The 15,842-nt window shown below is 42.4% G+C and overlaps 2 protein-coding genes across 10 annotated transcripts in view; one reads left to right on the top strand and one right to left on the bottom strand.

The window, feature by feature from the left end:
• MIER1 (MIER1 transcriptional regulator) overlaps positions 1-12,777 on the top strand; it is a 44,183-nt gene extending 31,406 nt beyond the window's left edge. For all 4 annotated transcript variants that reach the window (XM_075155567.1, XM_075155568.1, XM_075155566.1 and 1 more), the window contains 6 exons: positions 2,515-2,666; positions 3,245-3,326; positions 4,687-4,781; positions 5,308-5,435; positions 7,124-7,263; positions 8,114-12,777. In XM_075155567.1, coding sequence (XP_075011668.1) covers positions 2,515-2,666; positions 3,245-3,326; positions 4,687-4,781; positions 5,308-5,435; positions 7,124-7,263; positions 8,114-8,439 — 923 coding nt within the window. In that variant the 3' untranslated portion in view covers positions 8,440-12,777. The remainder of the gene's footprint in view (positions 1-2,514; positions 2,667-3,244; positions 3,327-4,686; positions 4,782-5,307; positions 5,436-7,123; positions 7,264-8,113) is intronic.
• The window catches only part of SLC35D1 (solute carrier family 35 member D1), a 226,959-nt gene that overhangs the window by 202,120 nt on the left and 8,997 nt on the right, over positions 1-15,842 (bottom strand). For 2 of the 6 annotated variants that reach the window (XR_012674425.1, XR_012674426.1), the window contains exon 12: positions 13,735-15,453. Coding sequence is in view for 2 of the 6 variants with exons in the window: in XM_075155571.1 (XP_075011672.1) it covers positions 10,241-10,447 (207 nt within the window). In the remaining 4 variants the exon portion in view is untranslated. Of the gene's footprint in view, positions 1-8,585; positions 8,673-10,240; positions 10,448-12,434; positions 15,454-15,842 lie in introns of those variants that run through there. The other 4 variants (XR_012674424.1, XR_012674427.1, XM_075155571.1 and 1 more) reach the window with 3 other exon arrangements.

Below are 15,842 nucleotides of genomic sequence, written 5' to 3'. Positions count from 1 at the left end.
CAGTCCTGCTATTGACTTAGAGCAGGCTCACACTGAAGCTGACACATTCTGTCAGCTCTGCACTTCATAGACAGAGAGGTTGAAGAGAATGTAATTTAAAACTACGTGAGATGTCAGGAGCTTCCATTAAAAATAGAAAATGGCAAATTAGAAAACATCTGCTTTTTAGCTGTGAAGAAGTTGCTCTTTGCACGCTTTCCTGCTTCTGTCTGAAAATAGAGCTTGAACTGTGTATTTGCCTGAGATGCAGTAAATTATGCTTTACTGGTCAGTCAGCTGCTTTTCCTGGTATTTACTTAGCTCTAAATGGCTTCTGGCCTCCAATAATTAAAAAGAAATAGCTGCTTTGTGCATTGGAGTAACCTATATAAACCAGTTTTTCATAGTCTTGCACACTACTCTCTGCAGAACAGAGAACCTATGTCATAGGCAAAAACCACTGAGGGGAAAAGTTAGGGCTATTCTAGTTTTATATACCAGTGGGGTTTTATAATCTTCTGCCACATCTTTCCTTTCTGCTGTGTTTTGGATGTAAACTTTGACAGGATTCCAACTGGAATATTAATGAAACGTAAAAAGTTGAAAAATAAATGTCTGAGACTATGTGTTTAGTACTTTCATGTACATATCCCATCATCCTAGTTGTTCTCTAATGAAGGGGAAATTCTAATTGTAAAATTCCCAAACACTAAGAAGGCTAGTCCCTTCATATCCAGTCCCATAAGCAAAAGCACAAAAATGCTAGAACTCTCAGGAATAACCGCATTGCTTTTCAAAATGCGTTCTGACATGCTGTTGTGAGGAAAGAATGACCGTGTAATCTACACTAAGCTAATTACAGTGGGACTGGCTCTCTGAGAAGTATGCCTGGGAACCAAATTAGTTGCTACTAAACAATTTCAGGTTATGAAAAATCTACAAAATTAAAAGATATGTTTTCAGAAGGCTTGGACTTGAAAATCGAAGGATAGCCCTGAAGACTGAAAGGTGCTCAAGCTGCTTTGAGACTTACTGACCGCTGTCATTCATAAACATTGCAGTGTACTTAGCTTGCATCATTAAGGGTGGCTTAGAACCAATTATCAGTTATCTCCTGAAAAGAATCGTTGCTTTTGCTGGAGTTTGTATCCCAAGATGCCTAGAATCTTTTTCTTAAATGAGCAACCAAACATCGGATTAGGACTAGCTTTTGGAAAAAAAGAGCTCCCAGAAAATTGTTGGGAGCTGTTTCCAAAGAGTGTGTCGTTGATAAAATGGAGCTGTCTTTCTTTGCAGGACACTTAATAATTTTCCTTACCGGTTTTGTTCTTTTATTTATAGTCTTTCACGTTAAAAATAATTTTTTTCAAGTGGAGATGCACCTAGCTGCCACTCTGACCTTTCCACCTGCACAGAATGCTACCGTATCTTCCCTTCCTGTGCTGACCGTGCTTTCCCAAGTGCTTGCTCCTTCTTTCTCTTGTTGAGTAAGAGTCAAAGGTGCTCATCAAGCTAATGGAATCAATGTTAAGGTTACTTTCTTGCTGGTTTTTGTAAGGTTATCTTTCACTGAGGACTGAGACACAAGCAAGGTCTGGATACTTTTCTGATTCTGTTTTTTAATAACCTGAATTTTACTTTATTTTGCTGTACTGGTATTTTAATCCTGTAAAGCTTCTAGGTTCTTCAAAATAAAAATGGGAGATAATTCAGAGGATATACCATTTGGCCATGGTCCTCCCATAAACTTCCATTTACTATGGCTTTCCTGGTCTGAAAGCTCATGCAAAAGCTCTGAAAAAACAGTAGAAATTTGGTAGTATTAAAATTCAGTGATGTTTACCTGAATTATTTTGTTTTAGAAAGTATTTCTTGGAAATAGTAGGAAGGTCTTAGCAAAGTTTCCTTTCAGGAGCTGTTTGACTTCGGAATGTCTGGGTATCATCTTCCGTGGAGAAGTAGTGGACCCTGTTGGTGGCTTTTGCCAGCCATGTTAGCTGAGACTTTTATATTTAGCGGTCCAGACACCTGGTAGTGTTTTTAGCACCATTTTTGATGGAGCCCTTTTTGGTTTTATGTGACCGATCCTAATCGTCTCGCAAGAAAACAGATATCATTAGTTTCTGAAATAGTTTTCCATGTCTGCTGGCTGCCATCAGCAAAACTGTGCTGCTTAGGGAAAAGGCACGCTGGATGGATCTTCCAGGGACGGTGTCAGGCAGTGCTGCTACCTTGTGATTCAAGTGGCTTCAGGGGGAGGACCGGGAAGGTGGAGTTTCTGGAGTTTCGTAAATGGGTCCTAGAATCTAGAGCACTGATTATGCCAGAGATTTGAAGACAATATAAGGTATAGTATCCTGGTCATTTGGATCATGCATTTGTGAGACTACCTTTTACCTGTCCTTGTGTGTGTTCTGGATTAATGTTGGTGCTCTAATGATCTTCCAAGGTTTCATAATCACTAGCTTCATAAGAGAGAATAAACTTCTATATTGTTGTTTTAGCTAGTTTTTCTTTTTCCTGTGGTTAATTCAGTGTACGAAAACGATGACCAGCTGCTGTGGAATCCTGACTTCTTACCTGAAGAAAAAGTGATTGAGTTCCTAAATGAAGCATCAAGGCGTACGGGAGATGAGAAAGGCCTAGATGCAATTCCTGAAGGATCACATATTAAAGACAATGAGCAGGTATGTAAGAATAATTAGGATTTGTAGTTTAATATTGCAGAATTAATTATCCCTTTATTTTATTTTATTTTACTCCCAAGAATTGAAATTGCTTTTGAAACAGCTTTATTATTCCTTGGGGAGATAGAAGTATGATGGGTTTTTTTCCTCTCAACAAATATTAAACTGTTAACTTAGGCTTAACATTGCTTGATGTATCAGTGCGTTATTTTATATATAAATAATTGTGTATGAATGAGTTCTGTTCTTTGAGTTACAGATTTTTTTAAAGCTATATGAATGCATACTTATTTTTTTTCTTCATACAAAAAAACCCCATCAATTTTACGAAGGTATGCAGTGGATGAAAATGTTATAATACTTTACCTGGATATATACTTGGTTATGTAATTAGAGATTTGGAAATTTAACAGGGGAAATATAATTTAAGACAGTACAAGACATATTACATTCATTCAAAGAGTTTATTTTTAATCTTTTCTTAATAGGTACTAGTGATTTACTAAGTATGTTTCTGTGGCACAACGTATATTGAGCGGTTTCTAGAATGTTAAATGTGTGTCTTTTCATCTTTCCAGGCATTGTATGAACTCGTTAAGTGCAATTTTGATACTGAAGAATCATTACGAAGGCTGAGATTTAATGTAAAAGCAGCCAGAGGTGAGCATACACTGGAAGTTAAGTTTATATTGTTGAACTCTCATTTTATTTGTTACACAGATACTGGGTTTTGCTGTCAGCAGACTGAGCTTGACTACATGTAAGCCTTAAATATCAGTGCCCATTTAAATGCAACCTTCAGTGAATCTCTTACTGTTCCCTGAGAGAATGAAATTAGCAGATGTAGTATAAACAGGTACATGCTCAGAGAGGGCGTGCAAATTAACTTCTTGTCAGTAGAGCTTGATATAAATATCAGTGACTTTAATAAGAAGTTAAAATTTAAAATTGCTTCTAGGTAACTGTGCATTGCTGAATTCTGCATTTCTTGGGCATTTTGTTCTTTGTTCTTCTAGACCTTTTCAGTCATCCGAGTTAATGGAACAAACATAAAATATGAAATGAAATAATTCACAATTCTAAATAAAGGAGAATGAGCATCTAAATCTTTTATTTAAAAAAGTATTACACTAAAAAGACCCTGGTCTTAAAGATGCTTTTGGAGCCTTAAGCATTTCCTGTTTTGGTATTGATCTTTATACTCAAAGGAACAAGAAACTAAGAGAAGGCACAAGTTATTTTCCTTGCACATTGATCTGTTGGTTCTGCTTTCAAACCTATGGCTTCTCCAGAGTTTACTGTGCAAATCACAAGACAAGAATGATCAAATAGAGAAGATTAGTTTCTTCTCCCGCTATTTTAATCCTTATTTATTCATGACCTTAAGAATCAATAAGGCCAAATTATATTAAGTTCTTAGAAGTGTGGCTGAAAGTTATTAGGGGTTTATTCTGGCTTCAGTGGGGCCAAGATTTCCCACCTAATAGTGTAAGCAGCACAGTTTCATTTTCTGTCTAACTGGAATTAACAGCCTATCATTGCCGGCCCTTGCCAGCAGTAAAGCAGCTCTCATTCCTCATTCCTTTTCCCCTGCTTCTTCCAAATACCAGCAACCAGTTTGAGTCCGTAGTATGAACTCCTCCATGCTGTGTCCTGGCTTGAAGGATACCTGCTTCCTATGGTTCTAGGGGCAGCATGGTGAGACCAAGTTTCTAAGCCCTTCTTCCTCTTTCTGCTGCCTAGTTATTTCCCCCATGCGGCAGGACTGGAGTTACGGACCATTTGTAACAGTCCCTACTGACTAGCTACGTAAGGCAGCCAAGTCTCCCACCTACTCACTAGAAGGGAGAATTTTCATTTTTGTACTAGTAAGTGAAATTTCTGGAGGTGGTTCTCATTTAGTCAGCAGATGGTGTAAGAAACTTGAATACCACATATGTTTTCTGTCACTTCAAGTTTTCTTTTATTGGCCGTATGCTTTTTTGTTAAGTGTTTTCTTTATTGCATTTCCTTGCTGTAGAAGAATTATCTGTTTGGACAGAAGAAGAATGTAGGAACTTTGAACAAGGACTGAAGGTCTATGGCAAGGATTTTCATGTGATTCAGGCAAATAAGGTAAACACTGATGTTAAGTGTGGTTCTCACTTTTTTTTTTAAAGCAATGTAATTGTAAATAAATTCTTATCCTCAATTTCCTTCACAAATTACCATATTTACTCCTTCTAATTTTTAGTACATGTATGTCCAGATTGATTTGTCAAAGTCCAGAAATCCTTTGTAACTGTGGCTGTGAACCCTAAGTTCAGAACAGTGCAAAAATCCTGCTGTGCATACATACGGGAAGATCTGCGTCCCTAGAGTCTTATTCCGGTCTTGAATAGACTGGTGAAACAGACTTGAATATTTCTCCTGAAGCTGTTCCTTGCAGCACGTCACGATATCTTCAGTATTCTTACAAATACTGTTAAACTTTGCATTTCAATTTCTAGGCCTCTGAAATTTTGAGTCAATAGTTTCCACTATTTCCTATGTTGTATAAAGAAGCATTGACTTTGAATTTCACAGCTTTTGATGTAAATGGTAGCTTTTTGCCAAAAATGTATTTAAATTCATCAAAATTTGCATGGCACATATTTCCTAGGTACGAACAAGATCAGTTGGTGAGTGTGTAGCATTTTATTACATGTGGAAGAAATCAGAGCGTTATGATTTCTTTGCGCAGCAGACCCGATTTGGAAAGAAGAAATACAATCTTCATCCTGGTGTAACGTAAGATGTGCATTATTTTTATGTGCTTTTACATGTTGGATCTAAATCTTTATTTTATACTGCTCTAATCTGAAATGGTATGACAGCCTAGGGATTCCAATTTGCAGCAGGAAAACAGCCAAGGTGTAAGAAAAGCTTACTAGTGCATATAATGTAATTTCTAGAATACATTTATTTGGAATAAGGCCAGCAATTTGCATTGAACAGCTTTTTGATTTAGTTTGTTTTCTATTTAAATGTTTCACAAATGTAACATTTCTGCAAATGTGTGGAATTTTTAAAATGTTTGTTTTACTTTAAAGACATCTTTTATGCAAAAGCGTTAGTCACAAGTTTCAGGTGGGATTTGTGGTACATGCTGTAGTATACGACTCTTGAAATGTATTGTTTGGCAAGAGTTCCGGCCAACACAGTACTCCATACCAGGGCTTTTTTGGGTGTATATAGCTCCTTTCCCCATTCACGTCGCTGCTAGGCAAAGAGGGAAATGTCTGTGCGTAGCTGTATATTTTCCTCCCTCAAATCTGAGCAAGTGAGCCAACGTATTCTTCTGCCCTTCATTCCAATGCTATGATTTTAGTATCCCACTCTTTCCGCTGACGTTCTCCAAGTCTTTTTACTATTATTTTTACTTCTCATTTGTTCCTGGCTTTTCTGTTGATCCTTCTTTTTAATATTATTGTTTCTTTAAACATTTTAGAACTGTGTGTTGGAACGCTGAAGTGAACTTGCAGTATGACATTAAGAGTTGCCATCTGTGGCTTTGTAAAGTAGACTGTTCCAGAGAAGCATCCAGAGCTGCTGGATTTTCTTAACCAGTTGTCAGGGACTGTCTCCCTCCCCCTCTTCTTCCATCTGTGTTTTTTTTTTCCTTTCCATTTTTGCCCAGATTAGTAGACATTTTTGGTTGTTAATCACTTAAAACATTCTCTGATTCTTTTGCAGTTGACTGCATATGGTGATCAGAGGAAGTGTCATTAAGGATTGTACTTGTCTATTCTTGAATGCTTTTGCAGATAGATGTGGGAATTTAGGGTGCAGTATCAGTTCCAGAATAATTATGTGTGAGGATATGCTGTTTCTGGAGTTAATCCAGACTAATACCGTATGTAGAAGGGCTTTACAAACCTTCACTTAAATCTTTCATAAGAGATTTACTATTAGTGACCTGAATTGCAGGACTGTAATAGATGTCAGATATGGAAATGTCTTATCTTTAACTCCAAAGTTTTTAATTTGCTTTTAACTTTACCCCTTTTGAGGTTGTACGTGCACAAAACTTACTTACTTTCATGGTATGTTATCACTGCCGCAGCAAATTGCAAGAGCTTAGCATGAACCTGCCTGAGAGCATCACCTTGAAAACACAGTCCACAGCATCACAGCATATTGAAGTTTCTGCTTGTGCATGATCTTATGGGACTTAGCATAAGCACAGGCTGAATTTATATAAGCTGGCTGCAGTGATTGGTCAACAAATACGTAGTTGCTGTAGACAAACCATATGTGGGCCAGTTAACACAGGAGATCTTAAAGTGTTAACTTTGCAAGATAAGTCTGTGCATTTCAAAAGATACAAAATGTGAATTGGTCACACTTGCAGCATATGCAGTGAATATTTTTGTACAAATAACACCAATCCTTTACGCAGCAAGGGCAATGCTGAATGTGCTGTTTCTGTTGTGTAGAGATTATATGGACCGTCTCCTGGATGAAAGTGAAAGTGCTGCTTCCAGTAGAGCTCCGTCCCCTCCTCCTACAACTTCCAACAGCAGCACCAGCCAGTCTGAAAGGGAAGACAGCACAACCAGCAACAGTAATCAGAATGGTAAGCGCGTGCCCTGTCCCTCCTAAACAGAGTTGCCAAATCATCGGAGATGACAAGCCAAATGAGAAGTTCAGCTTGCCTCTCTAAAAACAAGTCAATTTTAGTTTTAAATATATTCCAAGGTGTTAGCAGCTTTAAGTTAAAAATGTTTTTAAAAAAAGCTACATTTGCATTTAGCCAGTCATCACATATTGAAGATAAATCTCCACTAGAATCTTCCTTTTGAATGTAAACAATCTGTTACTGTCTTCCCCGTGCTAGTGCAGTGCAGTGCTAACTTTGCGAGGAGTCCTGTGCAGGATGTTTGAGACAACGGCGATGGGAACCGGGCTATCATGCAGCACACTAGTGCTTCCCTGGTGCTTGGCTCAGGAACATCGTTAGCTATTCTTACCAGATGTGGGGCATTAAAGGGCAGTTAGGAATGGGAGAAGAGCCAGGGTACGACTTGTGAAGGAAGAAACCCTCAAAAGCAAGGGAGAGCTGTTCCGAAGGAGCTGAAGTGAAAGCAGTAGCAAGAGGAGGGGAGGACCTTTTGGGGGCTGAATCAGATTGTGAAAATGGAGTGGAAGCTACAGAAACTGCCCAGGTGAGGACAGTCCACCTGCAGCTTGTACAGTTACGGGATTCCAGGACATTTTCTTGGCTGCTGTTGCTTGGAAGGGCTTCCATAAACTCCCTCGTGTATGCAGATAAATCACTCATTCATCACACAGTGAGGATATGGAGAACAGTATTGGCTTTTTAGTTCAATGGGACTAGTTAGACTTCTGCTTTATTGACCTCTCACAGATTGTTCTGTTACTGCTTATGCTTCTGTTCTTTCTTACGGTATGTCTCTGTAACACAGGGGTGTCTGCTAATGGGCCAGGTGAGATACCAAATAAAGATGAAGCGAAAATTGAAGGAGTGCATGTAAATGGACCTACCAGTGGCAAGAAAACACCTCACACGGATCTGGATACAAATGGGTATGAAACTGAAAACCTTTCCATTGACCCAAAAATTGCTCATTCAGCTTCAAGAAACGAAAATGATTTTGAAGAAAAAAACGAGAGACCTCTAAAAAGAAGAAGAATTAACAGCAATGGAAAAGAGAGTCCAGGTTCTTCAGAGTTCTTCCAAGAAGCAAACTCGCATGGGAAGCTTGAAGAACTAGAAACTTTGGATGACTGAATACTAGGAGCTGATTTTATTCCTTGGAGTAAATTTTGGGTGTCTAAAATTTTCAGGGTTGATGGGTTACCTTACAAAATCCAGTTCCATAAAATAATCTGCTGAGATTTTTTCTAACACCTTCTAGTTGGCTCTTAAGATCTGATTATATGGTTTTTTCAGTGCTGAAAAGCAGTAGGAGAATATTCCATTTCTCAGAGCTGGCAACTGTAGTTCTGGGAACTCTTCAGGCTCTTAAAAATATTTGAGAAACAAATCAGTGAGTTTCTGCAAAAATACTCCCAGCCTAATACATTAAAGAAACTTCTGTGTGTAATACACCATTTAAGCATTGTACAAGTGAACAAAACATCCTATTTGAAGCAGGGGGCTGGTTCAAATGTTGCAGGAAGTTAAAATGAAACACAGAATGCCAAGACACACATCAGAGCAGGCACAGAGACTTCCACTCATGCTAGCGAGAGGAAAGTGTCATCCCACTGTTAAGGAACCCTTATGAATCCTGAAAGTTATGAGCACAACTATTTTTATATATAGAAGTTTTAAAAGGTAAATAAATAAACCAGGTCAGGTTTGTGTATGTAAAATTGTTGACATCAATGATGTCTTTCCATATTCTTTATCTGGGCTAAAGAAATACATTCTGTATTTTTCCAGATTTCTTTGTAGCCTTTGAAAGATTTTTACAGTACTTATGTCTTGATTGAACTGTCCTTTCTTAAAACAAAAGCTTGTATAATTTTCTTAACTTGTACAGTTGGTAAACTTTTATGAGAGAATTGATATCCTGAGTCTAATGTCAGCTTCATTTTATTTTGCTGAAGTCTTTTCTAAAAAAAAAAACCAACAAAAAAATCCCAGACCAAACCAATTGACTTAAAAAATGCTCATTAGTCACCAACATGTTATTTTCTTCTCAGAAAACAGTAAACAATTAACATCCAGAATAGTTAGAAGTCATTTGATTTTGAAAACATGTTTTTTCTTATTTCTGTTTTATGGCAAATAGTGATGCTAAAAATTTGTTAAGCATGATGCTTGCATTGCACAAATTTTCTTGCTTTCATTATACATTTTCTCATTTTATTTTGAGCTCAGATAGATTTCACATCAGCCAAATGCTTAAGTTTACTAAACCTTGTTGGCCACGATCAGGTGTTAGATATCCGTTGATTTATTGTCAGCCTGTCTATCATCTACATTTCACTGAGCACAGGAAGGGTAGGAAATGGGCCAGGTGATTCTGGCTGTCCAGGTTAGAAATGGACGTGCAGCTGGTGACCTGGTGCCTGCGCTGGGATTTCTGAGAACTAGTGGACCTGATACGGATGGGTGTTCCAGTGGGAGCAGAAACATCACGTACACAGACTTGGTACAGCATATGCACATCTATACATTCAGTATACAGAGATTCACGTGTGCAAGAAGTGAGAATAGGTATGGATACCTAGTTTAAGATTAAAGTGAGAGAAACGAAACTTCTTTATAAAGGCATGGAGGCGGTGCTGCTCACTGTCTCACTAGCATAATTTGAAACCCTACGGTTTGCATCCATGAAATAGAAAGATTTTTAATAGCGGTGTTTGGGTGTTTTAATTTTTTTTTAAGCCACAGCTACACATCTACTGTATTAAAAATAGGAAAAATTGTTCATTTGTATAATTTATAATCTTGTCTCCTCCTCCTGTGGCTTACAGGTGTACTGTTCATTTTTCATTGGTTATTTTTACTTGACGTTTATGAGTCTTTACAATTCCAGTTTTAAATGTACGATCCTATGGTTTGAACCTAATGTACCAACCTAAAAAAACCAACTGCTAAGGGTTTTGTTTTCTTCTTCAACCTCATGTACTTGGACTTTATGGTCGTTAATGAGCCAGCTCCTCTGGATCCGGCCTGGCTCCGTCACCATGATGAGTTTCTGGAGTGTATTAACCTGCTGTTCCCAGAAATGTTGTGAATGATCCGCTCTGACCGGTTCAGCTGACGTGCAGCAGTTGACATCGGCCTAGAATTAGACAGCAATTTACATGGAGAGGCACATCAGTAAGGTTTGCTAACGTATGGCCTGCATTAATCAATTAATTAATTGATTGCTTTAGTAAGAGGTTGCTGTTAACTTTACAACCTGGTTTATTAACGGAAACCCAAAGTATCACAGCCTTATATCAAAGATGGTCTCGAGACGGTTTCAGACTGAGGGCAGTGCTTCTAAGAGTCTTTGCAACTAGAGTCCTATTTTCAGTTTTATTTTTATGCATTTTTGTTTGCAAGTTGGAAATATTTCCAAAAATTTATAGGAAAGTTTATAAGTAAATTGTCTCAGGCTTGTGTGTGAAATACAGCACTGTGTATATTTTCAGGAATGTTGCTTTGTTTTATATCTTACCTTTTTTTGGTGATACATAGAAGAGACCTGACATTCCATAATCAACAAATATGTAATGCTCAGCTAGACTTTAAGAATATTTAATTATAATTTACATTTTGTTTATGCTGGTGTTTTATACAGTACTTTGTTCATGTTCTTCAAAATGCAGCCACTATAACTTGATAAGTCATTGCACTACTAAAGCTATTTAAAATTCTAGAAATATAGTAACTTTGATTTCATTCAGAAAGCTTTCAGTACAGTTTGGAGCCCAGAAGTGTTTCCAAACTGCGCTGAAGAGATCACAACTTGCATGTGACACTTGGGTATGTTTTTCAAGCGCTATCGTGGTGGCTTCGGCTGGAGCGGGTGTCCTGGATTCATGAAGTGCTTTAAGACTGCAGCCTGGACGGAGAATCCAGTTCAACAGAATAAATCCTTGCTGGGCTTTCTAAAGGATTAAACGTGATAGTGAAAAACAACTACACCACACACAGACAAAATTTACAAATTAGTTTTATACATTTTTCCACACATAGTAATTTTGCACTGTTAGTAATTCCCTTCTCTTATCCCCGCTCCCTGTCTGCAATTCTGAAAAAGCTTATTAAAATATTTTTTTAAACGTAATGTTTGCATAAAAAATTCCTGAGTGTTTTGATCAGAACAGCGGGTAGAGTACTTCTGCTCACAGAGGATGCCAACACCCCATCCCGTTGTAGCGGTGTGGTAGTGACTCCGTTACTGCTGCGGTGAAAACCGCAGAAACAAAATACCCTTTTCTGATTAAACTTTGAACCCTGTCTTTCGATTCCCCTAAAACCAGGTTGCTCTCACACCCTTCGGCTGCCCCGAGTGCCCCGGGAGGGCGTTCCGCGGCCCGGAGCGGGCGTTCCTCCGGGCAGCTGGAGGGCGGTGGGTCAGCCTGGGGAGAGGAGGGTTTTGCTGTACGCTTTGACGTAAAGGCAGCATAATGTAAAGGAGGACAGAGAAGAGAGCAAGCTTGGTGCTGCCGTCGAGGACGGACAGGACGAGGAAGGGCGGCGGTGGGCTAGCTGTGGGTTACAACGGAAGAGTTAATTTTTATTGCTAAGTCAAAGGCCCGGTAAGTCCCAACGCTGCCGTTAGCTGCAGCCAGAGCAGCGGGCAGGAGGTGCAGCAGGGACGTGAGCCGGCTTGGGACCAGCTCTTGCTCTGCAGTTACTGCACGCGGAGCGCCAGCAGCGGTTTTAAATGGGAGCATTAAGCACCTCGCAGAGTGCCGCATTCCCCCGTGTAACACACCACGGCCCACCTAACAGCCCAGGCTAGCTGGGGAGAAGGAACGGGACCGATTTTAGCAAAGCACTAGGGGTTTTTGGTTTTGTTTTTCCCATGAGGATCTTCTCCTCCTCCCTTCCTCCAAGAATATTTAAAGCTGAACACCCAAGAGCCCTCCCTCGCCCCTGCTTCCCCCACGCGTACCAGAGTGCAGGCAGAAGGGACAACAAACGTGCTACCGCCGGGGTGCAGGGGGAGCCCGGCTGCACCCCGGTTTTATCTGGCCTTTATCTCCAGCCTTTTTCTTCGGGACGCTACAGGGAGGCGAGGGCCAGCTGCTGGCAGACGGCAAGAGCAGGCCGGGTAGGAGGAGGGAAGGTCATTGGTTTATTTGAAGCCAGTACAAAAAGACATAGGCACATAAAATCCTTTTTGCTATCATCACTGATGGACATACAAAGCCTGCCATACATTCAAATAAAAAGATCACCCTTTTAATCACTAAAATGGTCATTTTGTAAATACCCTATATAGAAAAATTTTAGTTGATTAATAGCATAGAAAATACTGTTCGCTTTCCCAGTGTATACAATACCATCCAGACCCTGGCACTGAGGTGTGCCCAGTTACAAACAAAATAAGCTTTAAAAATATTTCACCGTTTGGACAATAAATCTAACCAGTAGATTCAAAAAAACAAACAAAAACCTTTTGACAGAATCGACAGCCTGGCTGCGCACGCCTCAGCACAGCGGCGTTACAAGCAAACATGGCGAGAAGCCATTTCCAAAGGCCTCTGCTCAAGCACGGGCGGCGACGGCAGCGGCCTGGCTGGAGGAGGGGGTGCGGCACAGCGAGAGCAGGCGCTGGAGGGGGCTGCGGCGCTGGACGCTGCAGGGACCAGGGCAACCCGGGACGGGGGTCTGCCGGCCCCAGCACCGCCCGGCTGCTGGGAACCAGTGCTGGGACCAGTAACCCCGCCTGGAGCCGATGTGCGAGTAGCTCTGGGCCCTCTGCACAGCAGGAAGCATTTAGCATCTTTCCCCCCGCCCCTCCAAAAAAAAAAAAACAAAACAAAAAGAAGAGCTTTACAGCTGATTGCAAATCCGAGGCTTTATGGAAATTTAGGAAGCAATAAAACTGATCGGGGAATGTTTTTCTTTCTCCCATTCTGCACTACGAGGGGGGAGCCCCACTGAAGGGTGCTCCTCGCTCCGGGATGCACCGACTCGGCCCTCTGTGCTGCCAGGTGCCTAATAAATACGGTAACCCCCCGATCCCCACCACCCCATTCAGCACCCGCTGCCCCGAAAGGCAGGCCCCGGAGGGAAGGGAAGCTCCCGGCGCCGGCACGCCTGGCCAGAACAACTCCCGGGACGGGATTTTTGGAGCGGGGGCCAGCAGTCTCCCTCCGCATCTTAGAATCATAGAATCACAGAATCATACAGGTTGGAAAAGACCTCTAAGATCATCGTGTCCAACCGTCAACCCAACACCCCCATGCCCACTACACCATGTCCCTAAGGGCCTCATCCACACGGCTTTTAAATACCCCCAGGGACGGTGACTCCACCACTGCCCTGGGCAGCCTGTTCCAAGGCCTGACCACTCTTTCAGTAAAGAAATTTCTCCTAATGTCCAGACTAAACCTCCCCTGGCGCAACTTGAGCCCATCTTTACCAGCACTGTTACAGAAATTCTCGGTCACATACAAAAACGTCAGTGTTCAGCACGCCAATAAATGCAGTTTCACCAAACAGCAGTTATACTTTTAGCAAATATCTTCCAGAAACAAATTATATTGTCTATAGAAGCTATTTTCTTGGTTACCGAAGGAATGTATACAAAAAAAAGTCATAAATATATAGTTTTACCAAAATTTTTTTTTAACCAAAATTATAAACAATTCTTTTTAAACCAAAAGACAATCCAAGGAGAGACCTAGAAAGAAGTGCTGTGTCAGAAAACCGTTAAAAAAACCTGTTAATGCTGCCTGACATATCAAAAATCTCATTCTTTTAACAGGTCACAAACCAAAGACTTACTACATCAAAAAAAACCGAACTGCGGGACAGGGCTTGGCCAAAGCTGCAGCGCTGGTGCTGCGGGGGGGCACACGCAACGCGCGCTCAGCACCCCCAGAGCCACCAGCCCCCGAATTTCCCAGTGACTTGCCAAAACCAACACGACTCAAGTCCCTGGGCCTCTTCCAGGTGCGTGCGCGGTGCCGACGGGCGGGAAGGGGATGCGGGAGCCGCAGCCTTCGCTTTGCAGCGGATTTTCTGGACTGAAGGAGGAGGCTCCGTGTGCCAGGTGGGAGAGCATCAGCTCTCCCGCAATCCCTGCAGCTACTCCCCGCTGGGTCTGCAGCGCCCTGCGAGGGTCCCTGCACCGGGGCCAGCCCCGGCACGGCCAGCAGCTTTCCCAAATCCAAAGGTTTCGGACCCCGGGGTGGTCTGAGGGAGGCTGCCGGCCCTGCCGAGCTCAGCGGTGGCAGGAAAAACCTTCATGTTGGGAACGTCCCTGAGCCTCGTAAAAGCGTCCTCGGGCGGGAAAGAGCAGGGCGATCGTTTGCAGGGCTCTTAGAAACCAAGGAGGGAAACCCAGCTTTAAAAGTGGGTTACCAGAACAAAAAAAAAACCAAAAACCAACTAACAAATATAAGTTCAGAGAGCACTGGGCATTCCACAAAGGGGTTTTGGCCCAAACCAGGAGCATCCTGCAGAAGCGGCTTTGCTGGGGCAATACCAGCGCTCGCCTCGCGTGGGCTGCAACCCCGCGCCCCCCTCCCCGAGGAGGGTTCGCCTGCCCCGCGGGGCCGGCCCCGCGCCGGGGACCCTGGTCTCACCTTCCTGCAGCAGCAGCGGCAGCGGCTGCCCGGCCGGAGGGACCAGGCTGGGGGAGGCACGGGGCAGAGGCGGCCCCAGCACCCGTCCCCGGCTGCGCCCACCGCCCGGGTGGCAGCTGCACCGAGACGAGACCAGGGACGCTCAGGGTACGCGGTCCTCCGCGTGTACGCTGCTTGTGCCAATCTCTACTGCCAAATCTCGGCGTGATTAGAAACCCACTAATTCCTCACGATCGGACTTAATTAGATGTATTCTTCACCGTGCAGTCAGTGATCTTCCCAATAATTTGTAAAGGCAGCAATCTAGATTGTGCAAATTAAGAGCATCACCGTTGCTCCGTGGCAGACGCCCCGGATTCCTTCCCGCATTCTGCCCGTGATCAGCTGAACAGAAATAGGTTGCTTCCAAAAAAAGCCTTTCCCTGGTCATACAGAGCTTTTTCCTTTAATATCCATCTTGATGCCAGCGTCGGACTGCTTGCTCATTTGCTCCTCCGTGAAGGTGATGTAGGAATACACCAGGCTCCCGGCAATACTGCAAAAGAGGGTCGGTAGGAGAATGAGAGCCACGGAAGCGACAGCGCGCTCGCCGCACGCTGCGGCACGCTCACGGCTGGCTCCCCGCTGCACTGCACGACGCAAACCTGCCACCAGCAGCCCGGCGGAGCTGCTGCCCTTTACACCGGCACGTTTATTAGTTATATAGACCAGCCACCAACACCAGCTGCCAAAGAAAAGTCAAAACCGTGGGTATGCCGATGGTCGAGGACCTGCTGCAAGCATCAATTTGCAAGGAAATTCTCTGTTTTCCTCCTAAGATCAGATATTTTGTTTAATTTGTACCCAAATGCTTGCTAGCCCGAGTCCCTAGCCTCGTGCTGGACCCGCTCCGTCTCTGAAGGAATCCTGCTGAAGGACGGGAGG

The sequence above is a fragment of the Calonectris borealis genome, chromosome 8 (assembly GCF_964195595.1).
Source record: "Calonectris borealis chromosome 8, bCalBor7.hap1.2, whole genome shotgun sequence".
In the NCBI taxonomy this organism is placed as follows: Eukaryota; Metazoa; Chordata; class Aves; order Procellariiformes; family Procellariidae; genus Calonectris; species Calonectris borealis.
Note: the sequence above shows the minus strand (reverse complement) of the source record. Positions and strands in the feature narration are given on the sequence as shown.